Source organism: Botryllus schlosseri, chromosome 5 (genome assembly GCF_051294905.1).
Source record: "Botryllus schlosseri isolate E-star chromosome 5, Bs_hap1, whole genome shotgun sequence".
Lineage (NCBI taxonomy): Eukaryota > Metazoa > Chordata > Ascidiacea > Stolidobranchia > Styelidae > Botryllus > Botryllus schlosseri.
In genome coordinates, this window is record NC_137240.1 from 5,444,920 (window position 1) to 5,461,499 (window position 16,580).

The following is a 16,580-nucleotide window of genomic DNA, read 5'->3' on the forward strand; positions in this document are numbered from 1 at the left end:
TCCTTAAAACAGCTACTTCCACTTGTAATTGAGTACACATTTACGCCACGTTACTCCACCTCTACTTGAATAGAAACTTTCGACCTACTCTTGTATTGGGAGTGTCATCTGTGAGATGTTCCAATATTGTTTACACATCTGACTCTGGCACCAATGTACCAACTCACTGCAGCTTATTGGTTGAAACTATGAACGAGTTTACTAAAGTCATAGACATTTATGTACCTGCGGCTTCCCCTCCGGCCAATCGACTGGTTCTCCAACCATCGATTCTTGTGAGTTACGTAATACCGGATTTCTCAAACTAGACGAAGATTCGCTTTCGTTGTAGTTTCTCATATCTAAAAACAATTAGGAGTTCCAGTGATATTCAATTTGTTGTATGGACAGGGTTGTATTTAAAGCAAATGGTTGTTTAAAAAACTTTATTTAAAACATGTTTTAAACTGTTTTAAACAAAAGCCTTTAAAAATATTCTGTTTTTTTAAGTTGTAAAATCCTGCCATATTTGCTTAAATACTTGACAAAAACATGTTGTATGAGCCATTAGACAATTACAGCCCGATATAGCCGACGTATACGATATGGGATGGTTGGAAACCTCAATATAGTCGGTTCAACAGCTATAGTACGTAGATATTTTGTCAAAGGAGGTATATTTACCCTATATATTTTCCATTGTCAATGTCAATTATCTATGACGTCACAATTGAATATTCGTGACGGCATGCCTTAAAAACACATAAAAAGACAACAATAATAAAAAACATGTTTTGAACAAGCACCTTATTTTGAACATGTTTGTTTTAAATGTTACCATATGTATATAGAAATCACCTTTTCAGGCATCTCCAAAAGTATTACGGCCAAAATATTTTCACTTATAGGAAAGTTTCGTCGAAGAGTGCTAGAAAGTTGTCTATAGGCCCTATACCTATTGTTACAGAATTGATTACTCATTTTCCGCAACGTATTTTTATTGTCTGTTATAGTAGCCTATCACAATAGCGGCGTTTAGCGTGAAGATGTGGCGAGTCATAGAAACAGCTGCATTTTTCTTTATCTCACGAGTTGAATATGATATTCATGAATCATTTTGCTATGTTATTGCAGTGAGTTGTATATTCAGTTCACTGTACCGAACCTACTGTCATCACTCCAATTATCGTCCGTCGTTGCTAAGTTCACAATTCGTTTTAAACAGTTCATTTGATTGAAGGCAACCGGGGTACACAAGATCATAGTAATAGTTTTAGCTTGTTGCGTCTCATCTTAGTGTGACTGCAATGAGGTGAGAGTATACCTGTCACTTGTACAGAAAAGTACGCAACATCGTTTTTGAGGTAACTCCTAGTACTGAATCTATCGTTGAAGAAGAAGGTCCTGTATCCCACTGCGGTGTTCGTAGACTGGAAAAGAATGCCATGATTAGAGGGAAAGTACAGCGCAGCAAGCTATGCGACAGTGCATTATCATATATACAGGTCATGTTTGCTGTTATCCTCACCCCTAAACCCGCAGGTTTTTGCCATGCGGCGCCTAGTGTGATAGAGGAGGCGTCTGTAAGGAAGTTATAAAAATAGTTCAGTCTCTCCGTTGGGTTTGGTCCTTGATCCGTGATAACAAGTCTGATAAACTGTTGATCAAAAGGCCACACCAACTCATCGTCGTAAGATCCACCAATGAGTCTGAAGTACATTGACATGTACCCTGGAAAGCCCGCGTCGATAGAGGATTGCCAACCGTTGGGATATATCTTTAAAACAATTGTTGAGCAATACGTGTATGTTGATTTTACTATATAATCACATCATCCATACCAGAAGTTGAAACGCGTATCCTGGATTTCCGGTGTACATGACAGGGCTTTGGTAAAACTGGTCCGGCTCGTATGTGGACATGAGATTTGAATATTCAGGTATTGTTAGGTATCCCGTGTCGCACTCCTTGTCGACAACGCTGATATCATCAATCGCAATGACATCGTCGTAGTATTGACCTTATAACATAATAAGTTATAGTGTGGGTAATGCCTTGTCACACGAGTTAGGTGAATACTACATAAGGGTTTTCAAATTATAAGTTATGCTAATGAGCGACGCACCTGTGATTCCGTAGAATACCAGTCGGTATGCACTTGGAGCAGATATTGTCATTCGCTTAACCTTCCAATATTCAGGCCCACCAATTGTTGATGTAGTTTGCGACCATAACGGAGAGTTGAAGTCAATAATTTCGCCGTCAAGAGGATCGATTTCGGCCAGATAAATGCTGTTTTTATAAACGATAAAACTAAACGCTGGAAATAGGCTATCTACACTGGCTATAAGCGAATATAAATTGGAATTGTAGTATTATTCAAGCTACGCCAGGCACATTGTGCATGGAGATGACTTACCAGGAGCTACATAGCTGCATCATGACGGATAAAATCATGAAACAAATTTCCGCCCTCACCAACATGAGACTCATTATACGTAAGATGACTATTGACGATTAAATGGTGAGGTAATAGTAATAATTAGTATTATTGTTCGTACTATAGCTTGAATGTGCTTCCGACATTGATGCGAAGAAAATATGAAAATTCCAAACACTGATGCGCCACGTTGGTGGTGTATCGCATGCTCTTTATGAAAGCACTTTGCCCAGGAAATCCTTTCGAGGTATCCATGTAGAGGAAGCTACCTGTAAAGAAATGATCTCTGGGGTTTCAGTTTAAATAAATAAAATTATCAGGTAACCGTAATTTCTACATGTACATTGTACAATGTATCCGCAACGCATGTATCACTTTGTGACTGGGCATTCAATAATTCGACTACGATATAGCATTTGACTGCAAAGGCGGTATTGGTAGCCCCCCCCCCCCCATCCATCTAATATTTTATGACCGATGTAGGCTACTGTTATACTATTATTCTTGCACAATTGGAAGTGTGCCCGGATTCAGTTCAGTCTGGTCACACAATGAGTATGCTTGGTTGCATGTACGGTTGCATTTAAAACAAAAGTCAATCAAAAACAAACATGTTTAAAACAAGGCCCTAATTTAAACCATGTTTTTTTTCCAAGTCATGACATCACGAATATTCAATTGTAACGTCATTGTGTATTGACATTGACAATTGGAAATACAGGGTAAATATAGGTCCTTTCACCTATTATAACTCTTTTGAGGTTTCCAACCATCCCATATCGTATACGTCGGCTAGGCTCATACAACGTATGTTTTTGAAAGTATTTACACAATTATGGCATGATTTTACAACTTGAAAAAAAAACATTTGTAAAAAAAGGCCTTTGTAAAAAAAGTGTTTGATACACCGTTTGTTATAAATGCAACCCTTGGTACATGGATAGTAATGACGAGATTACAGTACTCAGTTAGTTGTGTAGTATCAGTAGTAGTTGTATAGTTGTGTAGATCATGTTGTTCTGATCATTTTATAGGTAAGTCTGAGGATGGAAAATCTCAATTGCTCAATATGCAATAACCAGAATTGATATATGGAATTCATCGACCAGCATATGCCAGTTCATTTTCATTGGTAGTCCAAGTTATGTGCTGTTTTGTTATTATTTATGTTCATTCATTGTGCATGCCACATACTTTCCTATTTTCTTATTTTTATAGTCAAGACCAGGTGGGTGTTTGATTGCTTGACTATTTTATGACTTCTTCTGATCTTTACATTGCTTTGAAAGACTCAAGTGGCTTATGGGCGCGAATAACGCGAAAATCGGTAAGGATTGGATACCTCGGCCTTCAACACCGTGCGTAGCATCGTATGCAGGAAGGTCTTTTGTCGTTGGCCCAAGTGTAGACGATTCTCCGAGCACATGCCTCAGCCATTTCACATTTGTATTCAATCCAACGTGACTGTAACCTCCAATCAACACGGTTTCGAAATCTTCGTGGTTAGTGACTCTAAGCGGCTGAGCTGCAAATTGGACAGATTGAGAATTAATATATCAAAGGCATAATAATCTCAATTCGAAACACGATTCATCTGGTCCAGTATGTCCGACGAGTATGAGTTATAGCAAAGATGTAACTTACGACAATCGTACATCCTGGCGATCTTTGTGACGTCCCCCGCGCTGAATCCGCTTCTTTGACCAATCACGTCTTGGAATGCGGGATCGCGGGTCACAATTGAGTTGTTTCCGTCGATGCTGCGTGCATGTGAACGATGGCATTCCAGATAGATTACCAAAATTAATTTAAAACCTCCAAAATCTAATATAGACGTTCTATTCACAGATCGTACATCTACAATCAAATAGTATGTTCATATTGAAATGAACCCGAATATTTTCGGCTGACACTCGTCAGGGGTAGTCGTCAGCAAATTGTAGGGAATTGAAAAAAACATTGTATATCAACATTTACCAATCGTATCAGGAAAATTTCGAATAAGAGAAGCCGAAGAGAGCGCCTAAGCTCAATGTTCTATTTTAGATTGTACGCAATCTCCTTTTGTTGGAACATACTTAGTTGGCGTATTTTGACAAATGTCAACTCCAAAGCAAGTCGTATATATGTAAACAATAACGTGACGTCATGGTTGTAAGAAAAAAAAGATCCGAATTTTAAACCAGGCGATAAGAAATCATTATAATTGCCGACTAAATGTAAGAAAAAAGATCCTAATTGGAACGGCAATTAAATTATCGCACTATTAATAAAATATAGGGCAGTGGGATAAAGATTTCTTAAATAATCTCTTGATAGAGACGGATTTACAGATATCCGATATTCGGGTTTATTTCAATATAACTATATGATGTTCAATTGTAAAGCTGTAATAAAAGTATAATTTCTCGGTAGATTCACAGGAATTGTGAAATTAGAGTTAGGAGTCGGAGTGATAGTGTTTTAAGTTTCCGATATTGGAGTCAGTATATTTATAATGCCAGAGTTGAACTTGGTTGTAGAGTGAAACGTCTCTGCAGCATTCGTTTCTACAGAATTATTTACCACCCCAAAATCCCACCTGAACGCAGTTTTGCCGTAGTGCATCACCGAATCGAAGTCGTACGCTACCCGTCGGTCGTCGGTTTCAGAGAAGTCGTAATTGTCGAAGTTGTATGCCAGATCTGTAACATATTACATCTGCAAATTCAATTTGCCCATACGATTCATGGTACAGATCGGCATGATTGGTCAAAGTAGTCAGCGTTGCTAGTTGCTACTCAAATAGACATAGAAGTAATGCCGTATATTTCTATTCAATTTATTTACTCAATTACAAGTAGAAATAGTAATTACCAGGACATGTTAAAATTACTTCTTCAATGCAACTGCTCAAGTATGCATACGTTTCGAAATGTCGATTTAGTTGTGGGGTCGCAAACCTTTAGCAGTTATTCGAGGATGACATCTCGCGACTAACGCAAAATGTCCAATAATACTACAAGAAAGTACAGTCTTTGAAAGTATATTGAGGTACCAGCATGTTAGAATGTTACGGAGTCTATTTCACGTGATTCTTATGACAATATACTACATCAGTCGTACAAGCGATGAAAACTTATCCGAAAACTACTACTTTCCAAGATTCAACTCGTGAAAAGTATGTAGTTTTACCCGAAAGTTGTCAAATAGAAGTTCAAGTTGTACAAAATCCACTTGAGTATATAGCGCAAGCGGGAAAAACCTACTCGAGTACTCCGAAAACGTAGTACTTCGTTGTTAACCACATTAGCGGATAGCATACCTGGGTCAATGGCGTCGTAATTGATAACGATGTAGTCGTCGCGATCAGCCCGCGACTGTTCATGCCAGACTCCGATCGCGTGCATGAACTCGTGCACTACGGTGGACATCTGCTCGCACCCGTTTCCGATAGACAGGATTTGAAGGCCGCCCTGCATGCCCACGCTCGAAAAGCATCTGAAAGAGCAGGGATGCTATCGTGACGAGCACCGGTATGAAAGGGCTTTACGGATCGAATCCATATACACTGGAAATCCATGGGTGGAAAATACGAATAGTTATCAAATTTTCCCCGAGACACTGAAGGTAAATCAGGTAAACAACACTTCAGGTAGCAAATTGTGCTTTCACATCTATCGCAATTGGTGAACATCAGTAAAATACACCAATCCTTATAAAGACAGTCTATATCTCAGGGCTGGAGTGGGCTCCAGTGTTTACCACCGTTTTGTCGTTTCTTGAGCTGGTGCACGAAACAGAGCCGACTATTCTCGTTCACATTGCAGTTCCTTACGAAGGGTGATATTGCATTTGCAATGTGCAGTGTTACAAACGAATTCGGGGACAATGGAACTTCATAGAGCAAGTGAACTCTTTCGACTTTTGAGGTCTATCCTACCCTCCAAGCACGCGAATGGAAACGTAATTTTCTTCATTGGTTCTGATTGGCAGAGAGAGGCAAGTGCGTAATTCGTATTCCCTCCTCGCCTCGTCAACTGCGGCTTTCGTCTGCAATGAAGGATACAGAAGTTGTGAAATTACTCTTGAGTCATTTCAGCACTGCTATATGATATATGCAAGCTTAGTGTCCTATATGGTGTGGACACAAGCAAATCTCACGGTTCAGTGAAATAGGTCTACGTCATACTTTCCATTTGGCTAAAGGCAATTTGACGGTAATTTTTGACCGACTTGCCGAGCGTTTAATTTGATAAAATAGATATAAATTGAAAGTCACGCCATATCGGACACTATGGTGTAAGCCTTTTGATACTTTCATGGTACTGCTTGAATTGTATTGTTTCTTTGGTCATATTATTTCTCAGACTTTTCCTTCAATAGCATAGACTATTTTGATAGAAATGGCTGCGGATTCAAATACTTGGCAATATCTCTTAATTCCACACAGGTAATTATAAAGATCTCGATGTATAAATAAATATTATTTCAGATCACACACACTAAGCAACAATCTTTCAACCTAGTTAAATGACAGAATTATTTCGCACTACAAATACCGGTACAGCTGACTTTGCCTAGTCTTCATTTTTTATTATCGTATTATTACGTCATACTTGCCAATTTGGTTTTCGTTTGAATCTATATTTCTGTATGCCTGTTATTGTGCCGTTAACTCTCGATAAGGGGCACACGAAAAGTCTTCGAGTTAATAAATTCTTTACTCCAATGAATGTAGTGTGAAGGCAATACTCAAGTTCAGTACCGCCAACCATATTTTCAAATAATATTTTCTTCAAATCCAAATTTTTGGCTATAATAACTTCGCCCTGCCATACTGCTAACCGAGGCAGAGGAGCTTGATTAGATAGGGGACATCTGACCAAATCCATGTCCAAAATGGTCTCCTAAAGGCTGCTAGCCTGCTACACACTGGCTCTCGCGAGACAACAAAACGAGAGAATCGCACCTGTATGTGACAAAACCATGCACAGTAGGGCTCTTCAAAAATGACTTTTTTTCTCAAATCAAACTGGCTACTTGATGAAATTGTTAGGTTACGTAATTTAAGCCTACACACAAAATTTGAGTCAATTCCAGCCAGTAACCGCTTTGCTACAGGAGAAGAAAGTTTCTATTTATCATATAAAAATAAACAACGAAAAATTTGAAAATTTTCTGTTCACCCCATGAAAGTGTTAGGCTGTCTATAGAAACGATCCTCACCAAATTTGGTTCAATTCCAACCAGTGGAAGCGGAGTTATTGCCGTCGAAAAATTTGGATTTGAATAAAATAGTATTTACGGTGACTGATTCTTTGTTTATTTATTATAGTTGTGCTCACCGTAAATATTATTTTATTAAAATCAACATTTTTCGAAGGCAATAACTCCGCTTCCACTGGTTGGAATTGAACCAAATTTGGTGAGGATCGTTTCTATAGACAGCCTAACACTTTCATGGGGTGAACAGAAAATTTTTAAATTTTTTATTATTTATTATTTTATGATAAATTGAAACTTTCTACTCCTGTAGCAAAGCGGTTACTGGCTGGAATTGAACCAAATTTTGTGTGTAGGCCTAAATTAGGTAACCTAACAATTCTATCAAGTAGCCAGTACGATTTGAGAAAAAAAGTCATTTTTGAAGAGCCCTAATGCACAGTGCACACCGCGTCGTCGGACTACGCAACAGAGCGTCGCCGAGTTGCGGTCTCAGTCGAAGTAGCAAATAAGCAAGCGCTCTTATTTCGACGGTGCTATTGCGATCTTTTCTAATCGTTCAACTTCCTAATGAAACATTCTCGTGTACCAGATGCGTAATTTGTCTTGGGGTACACTGTGAAGGCTCTGCGGGATTGAGGCAGTCCGCTGTATGGTATCCAAGAATGCCAGAAATAGAATGATTCAACCTCAAGTTGATAACTTGAAGTTGAAAGAATGAAATGAAGATATATTTGATAATTAGATTACCATATGTTCACAATACAAGATGAACAGCAGAGAACATGACCGCTAGCCCGCCAATGCCACTGATATGCTTTACATTACGAAAGTACTGGTAGGCCAAGAAGAGTAGGCCTATATATTGTAGAGATATCTGATTGATGGACTTTGTCAGGGCGTTTCAACTATTAGCCACCTTCTTGTTTATATTCTTTGTATCTTGGGTACTGTATATTATGCATCTGCGTCTTGAGTAGAAATAATAAACTGAGTTTTCAAATTTGAAACTATCTTACTACCGTTACGGTATAGTACTTACCAAAATTCCGCAAAATGCTGTCAGTACACAAACTACATAGTAAACATATATATAAGAAGTATCTTGATGTGTATAACCAAGAACCTACACTGTTACGGAATTATCAAGTTGGTACAAACGGATACGTTACGACCAGGGCTTTGGAGCCGGATCCGGAGCCCGGATCCGGAGCCCCGGAGCCGTGCATTTTTACCGGAGCTGGAGCCGGAGCCGGAGCTCTACATAAAATTCAGCCGGAGCCGGAGCCGGAGCTGGAGCCAGTTATTTGAGGGGTAGCTCCGGCTCCGACGTATTTCATAAGATGCTATTATATATGCAACAACCATATCTGCCGAGTTCACATGATTCAACAGCAGGCCTTCGCGAAATTAAGAATCTTTTCCGCTTTGGCGCTACCTTTTCCGACTAACCATGTTCCTGGGGATTTAACAGCAGAGCAGTCGTATGTTCAATGTTCAATTTTCATACATTAGTGCCGAACCTCGGTATGCGAAATATGCCTGTGAATATTGTGGGTACTCGGCATACCCGCAATTTCATCATCAGCACAACCTTGTTGGCCAATTGTATACGGTTAGAAAATAATGATCACTATGTATTACGCGAAATGGAAGAGAGGATAAAAACGTGATTTCGTTGCACATGTCGATATGACGAGCACGAGCCGAGAAATTCCATCTCATCGTTGTTATGAATCGGATGAGCAAATACTCGTTCTTTCGTGATAGTGCTATAATCGGGCTGCGAAATTGGACAGTGTTATTGAGTATGCAATTATGCATGCTAATTGGAATTCATAACTGCGCATCATCGTCATTCACTCCAGTAAGGATTTTCGAGCGTAAATAGGGGATGGCAGAAGAGTAGCCCAAAACCCCATGGTATTTTATGTTGGAGACAAATTACTTATTTGATACGCGATTTCCAATTTGTAATCATCTGTTTCGTAAACTTGTAAATGTGCAATGCGCATACTGCATAGTTTAATTCGTTATCGCCGGCATGGCGCAATGTGCATGGCACAGTGTTTAATTCGATTATTCGATTCATTTCGACGGGAAAATATTATATTCCGATAAACTTGATCGACACCGGATGGACTGGTAACGAGTGCAGCAATATCGAACGTCAAACCATTGGCCATTTGGTACAAATCGAATTTCTATTGATTACGTCGTTATATCCGCCCATATTTTAATATTCGCACATTTAAAGATTGAATTGAGCTGTATGGCCGTTAACGAGTACAGTGCCAGTGTTAAAACGCCGCATCAGAATTTTAATGCTGTACACAGCAAGGGCACGGAGTATAGTGCGTTCTAGTGCAACTATGATGTTATCGACAATTGACAAGTAATCATTATGTCGTCACAAGCCGGTACGGCGGCACCTATGTCTTCGTTGCTGCATCAGATGTTACTGACGGCTGACAGACTCTAGATTACCATAGATAGCTAACCTACGGGTAAATTAGGAATCTATATAGACCAGAGGTGGACAACCTTTTCGGATAAAGGGCCACATGAAATGGACGAACGAGTGCGATGCCCACTAGCCGCGCCAGGCGCGTAAAATTTTCAAAGTTTATATTATTATTATTTGGGTATATTGCGGGTCGACTGTATAGTATACCGCCCGCTGGGCTCAGCTTGCAAGGATAGGACTATTCGGCATCTGGACATATCGATATCGAAGATTTCCGCTGATATACGACAATCATTTTGTGCCTACGTTTCATCGTCGACGATCATTCTGCGAGCGCAAACGCGAACATACTATCTCTCGTAATTGCTAATATAGTTAGACTCAATCGGCTACATCAGGCGTTTTTTTCATTTTCAGGTGGGGGTAGGCTACAGATAAAGAAATCGCGTGACAATTAAACATGATAAGCGTGAAGAAAAATTTTACCACTTTTTTAGTTTATTGTAATGTACGACGATTTACTAAAAATGTGACTGCTGGACCCTGGATCTGCCAATGCGTCGGAACTGACATTTTAGTCATCAACATCTCAAGTGTGCCGTACTAATTATAATTTTGGTTGGCCTTGCAAGTTCACAATCTGAGCAATTCAATTTCGATAATATAACAGAATTTCGATAATATAATGGGAAATTAGCTTGCGGGCAACTCAAAACCTTCTCGCGGGCCACATATGACCCGCAGGCCGCGGGTTGCCCACCCCTGATATAGACAGACACCTTCGATAGTTTTCAGGGCCGGAGCCGGAGCTGGAGCCGGAGCAGTGGTAATAATGCGGCTCCGGAGCTGGAGCCGGAGCTAATGTATGAGAGAAGAAAGCTCCGGAGCCGGAGCTGGAGCTAATGTATGAGAGAAGAAAGCTCCGGAGCCGGAGCTGGAGCAATGCAAATTTACGGCTGCTCCAAAGCCCTGGTTACGACTCGATGTCCCAGTGTGCAGCAGAACGCAACTACCCACCGCCGGCACCGCGACATGATCGGGGAATTACCTGTTTTAGTCGTGTCGCAAAGCCAGTGTGCATTAGCCTCAAGTCAAGCCATAACATGTGTTGCACGTTCAGCAGGGGCGTTCAAAAATTACTTTTTTTCTTAAATTCTACTGGCTACTTGAGAGAATTGTTAGGCCACCTAATTGAAGGCTGCACACCAAATTTGGTTCAATTCCAACCAGTAGCCAGAAGAAAATAGTATTTACGGTTGGCACAACTATAATAAATAATTGAAGAATTGGTCACCGTAAATACTATTTTATTGAAATCCAAAATTTTTCGACGGCAATAACTCCGCTTCCACTGGTTTGATTTGAGCCAAATTTTGTGAGCATTGATTCTATAGACAACCTAACAATTTCATGGGGTGAACAGAAAATTTTTTAAAAAATTATTCATTTTGTTATAACAAATAAAAAGAATTCTTATCCTGTAGCAATTCGGCTACTGGTTCGAACTGAACCAAATTTGGTATGCAGGCTTCAATTAGGTAACCTAACAAGTTTATCAAGTAGCCAGTAGAATTTGAGAAAAAAAGTCATTTTTGAACACCCCTAATGTTCAGTGCGTATTTGCATTCCTTGAGTCATTATACTTTACTAGTACAACGTTTCTCACTAGCGCCGTTGTCTCCATCCCGTACACAATCGGGATTTTTTTGTCTGGCCATATATATTCTGGGAACTGATTGGTTTCGATAGTGTTGCGGGTGTTCTCGTTCTTCTGTTGTATGTCCCCTTCTTTTAAACCTTTGATATCTAAAAATCGAGCATGTAACATTCCGTGTGTATTGGGGAACTATATCAAACTGCCAATATATATTCCGTACCTTTGTTGGCTTCTGGAATTGTGGGCATCTCGTCTATATCTATTACTTGCGCTGTGAAAATGATTTACATCAATGATGTTCCAATATAAATGTGGAATATGAAATCTTGGTAGCAATTTCAGAGTGAATTAGGCTGTTATGTCTGTTAAACAATGATGTGTTATGTCATATAATTTTCCGTATAGTTCCGTCCGATGAGACTATGCATTATGCACCACATTGTTTGGTTATTTATGTCAATCATCCAGAATTCCACATCTACATATACATACCTGCTGTCTGGATTCGAGCAGCTTCCACCCGGGGCACATGCCTTACTGCTCCCTGTAAAAGCAGCATGATGTATATCAATATTTAATGGATTGTTCAAAATCTCGTTTTTTGCACTTTGGATTTTGTAAAGTCATATAGCTTGGTGAAATCGCCGAGTATATCAGGGTAACAGTTACTGAATGTCTGAGTTATAGTTAGATTCGTCGATTTCCTGCTCCGTAAGAAAGCCCCGTACCGAATCGCAGTTATCAGCAGAATTATACTGTTATACTATATTAGCAGCATTACTTTCTGCCTATACTCGGTTATAGTGGAGAGTTCGCTAGCCGCTTATACTTTATTACAAAGGTATTGGGCGTAAAAGGGTTTCGGGATTGCAGCTTTTCGTCATGCTTTGCTACATGATCACTTTCAATTGCAACAAGTGTTACACGGAAATTTGAATAAATACGAATATTGGCATGCCTTATAATTGACAACTTATTCGGCGCTATTTTGTAAATATCTTGTCCTGGAACATACAGTTGATGTAGTGTTAGGCCAGGGGTGGGCAAACTTTTGAGCTCGCGGGCCGCATTCAACATATGAATTCATTCGCGGGCCGCACTATATAAAATTGGAATTATAAACCAAAACGCAATATTGATATTTGATTATATAGTTAGGACATGGAGACAATATATGTGCTTATTTAAATCAAGCCAAATATTGCTTTGATTATATCGTACACGCGTCAGAAACATATATTGGCGAGATTTCATAGGCAGGCGGACCTCAATAACCAATTTGTAAAAACTATAGAGATGAAGGTCGGTTAGCCCGATTCTTAGAACAGGATTGAAATATAAATCTGTGAGCAGTGATCTGTTCATAGATTTAGTAATTCCACTTTTGGCTCAGTTCCAGGACACACGATGCTGACAGCATCATAACCATGTTAGCTTCAAACATGCTTCTACCAGTTATAGATAAAATATAAATACCCCCATTCTACGCATACAGACAGCGAATGTACCCAAGACACGCCAGAATCGTTTTTTATAAGCACATCACTGAAATAATTAAAAATGAAGTGGACAATCTGAAATCCCACTGGTGATTCAAATTATGTCAATCTCGTCGCAGCTATTCCGCTGTGATATCAAGTATTTACTTTAGATCAGAGGTTCTCAAGTTTTTTAAGACACGCCCCGCCTCCTTATGATGGTCAAAGATTTCGCGCCCCCTTATCGTCATATCACAAAACGCAACCAGGATGCTAGCAAACCTAACGGGTAGTTTGATGGCGTGGAAGGTTACGACTGTGAGTTACATATTTAAAAAACTCTCATCCAGACTAAATACATGGCAATAACTATGGATTGGATTAAAATCGCGCGGAGCGCGAAAGTTTTTTTTCAGTCGAGCTCAGCTTCGCGCCCCCTTCAGATGCTTTCACGCCCTTAAGGGGGCGCGCCCCCCCAGTTTGAAAACCACTGTCTTAGAATTCTCATGGTGAAATATACTAAGAAAAAGTTAATCAAGTCCCTGCATTAATTCGATTTTTAGTACGCATTTTATCAGAATTTTTTAAAAGTTTCTCTAGACTCTCGCGGGCCGCACAGAACGGCGTGGCGGGCCGCATGCGGCCCGCGGGCCGTAGTTTGCCCACCCCTGTGTTAGGCTATACCCCCAACTGTTTTTGGTCGATAAAAAGGATAGTCATTGTACCGGTTATGCAGGTTACACAATAGTATACATGCAATCATATTTCAAGCATATGTGAAAAGCAACCTACCTGCGTAATCAGGACTACTGCAAGGAAGATGGACCCCTTCATCATTTATATGCCCGAAAATACTGGGGGCGACAGAAAACTTACGATTCTATGAAATAAATCGGTAAATAACCATCAAACGCTGCACACAATATGCATGTAATAAAGTAAAGATATTTGAAATTCTAAGTTTGAGGATGATTTGCAATATAGACTCAACCCTTTTGCCATAATTCTTTTAATCTCTCTCTCTATCTCTCTCTCTTCGCTGCGCTTTCTCTCACAGATGGTTTAAATGAATTCTGAACAGACCTAACCCTTAGTAATATTACTTTGTCATATATGTATACTGCCGTGGTTGAGTTAGCTGTATATATAACCCACGTTTACGGTTATCTGGAAATCTCCAGGAGTTTAGGTCCACAACGTATAAGCCTATAGCTAATAGCAATGTCTTCGAGTTTTGATCAATTATTTTAACTGGAGCCCGAGCGATCATCGGTTCACCGATAATATCGAGTCGATATCACACTTTGAAAGCAATATCGTTATCGGTCATTGGAGGTAAAAATATTAGCAATTTTCGTGTCTTTTCAGGATGGCAGTAAGAAATCAGAGAACTATAATCTGCGTCTGCTAAGCTGGGATTATTGGTCTTTATTATAGCCAACAGATGTCCTGATGCAGCTGCAGTCTATCTAGTTTATGTATGTCCAAGTGCAGCAATAGATGTAAAGCTGTTCAGATAAATTAAATGCTCTGAAGGTTTGTAGATGTGGCTTGAGCTAAATGCCAGATCCTTTGAATATCTGCTGAATAATTGTACTGTTAAAAGTTCTAGTTATCGTTTATATCGGTATAGGTCCGAGATATTTCAACTCTATTTATTACTGTTCCGCAAATCCAGCACCTATACTACTGATCAACTTGTTATTTCCAACGTATTGCTGTAACTACTGTAGTAATGCAAATGGCATCGATGAAAACTTTGCTAAATCACGGAAATTATACCACTGCCTGTAAGCTAGACTATACAGCTCATTGCTAATATCCTATCACGATATTTATTAGCGCCCTGTAAAAATATTAACATTAGTGAAATCCATACGCTCGTGATTTAGGCGAGTAAACGCACAGTAATTAGCCTAGGAATGTAGATCAGATGTTGGTAATGTCAAAAAGCAAATAAAGATACTATTTGGCGAATCGTTGTACTTTGCACCGAGCGTTAAATAACTGTTTTCTGAAGAAAAACAAACAAAAATGATTCCGTTACATGTAACGCCTTAAAGTGTGACGCGATTGACGCATGAAAATTCGGAAGTTTACTTAACGTCGTTAAGTTGTGTAAAAATAAATGTAACGAAGATGAATGTGCTCATGATGGTAACGAATACAAAACGAATACCGAATACGATCCCTCTTTTAGTGCATAAGTCATACGAGGTTTTGGATTGGCAATTTTCACGAGGGTAGACGTCCCGCCATCCTCTAGAGACCAGAACAAAGATCTTGTATATTTTGCGAAGTTACTTTTATGATAATCCGTCAATGAATAGACGAATATCTAGTAAACAAAAGAAGAGATCAAAATGAAAAATGCTGGAGGAATATTGAAAAAGTCCCAAAAATTGTGAATAAGTAAAGTTCTATTGTTTGACATTAAGTTTGATTTCGAAGTGCTTGTCACGGGGCGCGGGCAACTCGCTCGAAGTTTAAGCGAACCACGCCGTGGGAGCATTGTACGAGGCGGGTATACCAGCAAAAAAGGATTCACACCACAATAAATCTGTATTACTTCGAATCAGATATTTGTCAAATAAATTTGCTTTTTGCGTATACTTCTCAAAACTGCTGCTTCATTTACAGAAAAGGTTCCGTCGGGTATATAGATTTGGAGATAAACACTGAAATTGCAAAGGAGATTCAAATCACAAACGAAGAGTGGAAGATGTCGATTGGATTGACGCGTGCTCGCATCAAAATCATCTGGTGATGACACTGATGCCATTGAAGCATATCAGAATCACTAAAAAGAGTAGTAACATCGGTAAGGGCGAATTGACCATTTTAAATTCTAATCACAATATTCGATTAGAACATCATATCTAGATAAACGAACTTTGACCCAAGCATCGCATACCGATATTTTGATTGGGCCAGGTTAGACAACACTCGACTTGTATATTATTGGCGATAATGTCACCTGCCCATAGAATCGAGTGCATTATACTGTTCAATCAGGCGTGATGCAACGCTGTGATTTACTGATTCACATTGTTTACCAAATTTGAGTCTATTGGTTCTGCGTTCGGTGGTGCTGAATGTTCTATCCAGCAGTTTCACGTATGGTAGAGCATAGTGAGATGGGGAAAATTTACAAAGATAGCAATAATTTGCTACTAGTTAATTAGAGAGGGTTTACTCCGAATCCTGAGCTCTACTGAGCATGAATTCGTTCCTAGACCGTTATGTACAGCTGGTACTCTTTTATTAGAATTGGAATTTATGCAATCTGTTATGCGGACGACATCGTCACCGTTGTGTATGTTCATATATTACATAAAACGTGATGAAGAGACA

At 39.4% G+C, this 16,580-nt stretch overlaps 1 protein-coding gene across 1 annotated transcript in view; it reads right to left on the bottom strand.

Moving 5' to 3' along the window:
* Window positions 1-16,580, bottom strand: part of LOC145439649 (meprin A subunit beta-like) — a 171,752-nt gene that overhangs the window by 3,157 nt on the left and 152,015 nt on the right. Inside the window, exons 2-16 of the mRNA XM_080317170.1 lie at window positions 14,019-14,107; window positions 12,241-12,292; window positions 11,969-12,019; window positions 11,758-11,897; window positions 6,342-6,451; window positions 5,724-5,899; window positions 5,001-5,103; window positions 4,064-4,179; window positions 3,762-3,944; window positions 2,541-2,688; window positions 2,105-2,271; window positions 1,821-1,999; window positions 1,508-1,756; window positions 1,304-1,409; window positions 226-341 (exon numbers count right to left, since the gene is read on the bottom strand). Coding sequence (XP_080173296.1) covers window positions 226-341; window positions 1,304-1,409; window positions 1,508-1,756; window positions 1,821-1,999; window positions 2,105-2,271; window positions 2,541-2,688; window positions 3,762-3,944; window positions 4,064-4,179; window positions 5,001-5,103; window positions 5,724-5,899; window positions 6,342-6,451; window positions 11,758-11,897; window positions 11,969-12,019; window positions 12,241-12,292; window positions 14,019-14,063 — 1,941 coding nt within the window. The 5' untranslated portion in view covers window positions 14,064-14,107. The remainder of the gene's footprint in view (window positions 1-225; window positions 342-1,303; window positions 1,410-1,507; window positions 1,757-1,820; window positions 2,000-2,104; window positions 2,272-2,540; window positions 2,689-3,761; window positions 3,945-4,063; window positions 4,180-5,000; window positions 5,104-5,723; window positions 5,900-6,341; window positions 6,452-11,757; window positions 11,898-11,968; window positions 12,020-12,240; window positions 12,293-14,018; window positions 14,108-16,580) is intronic.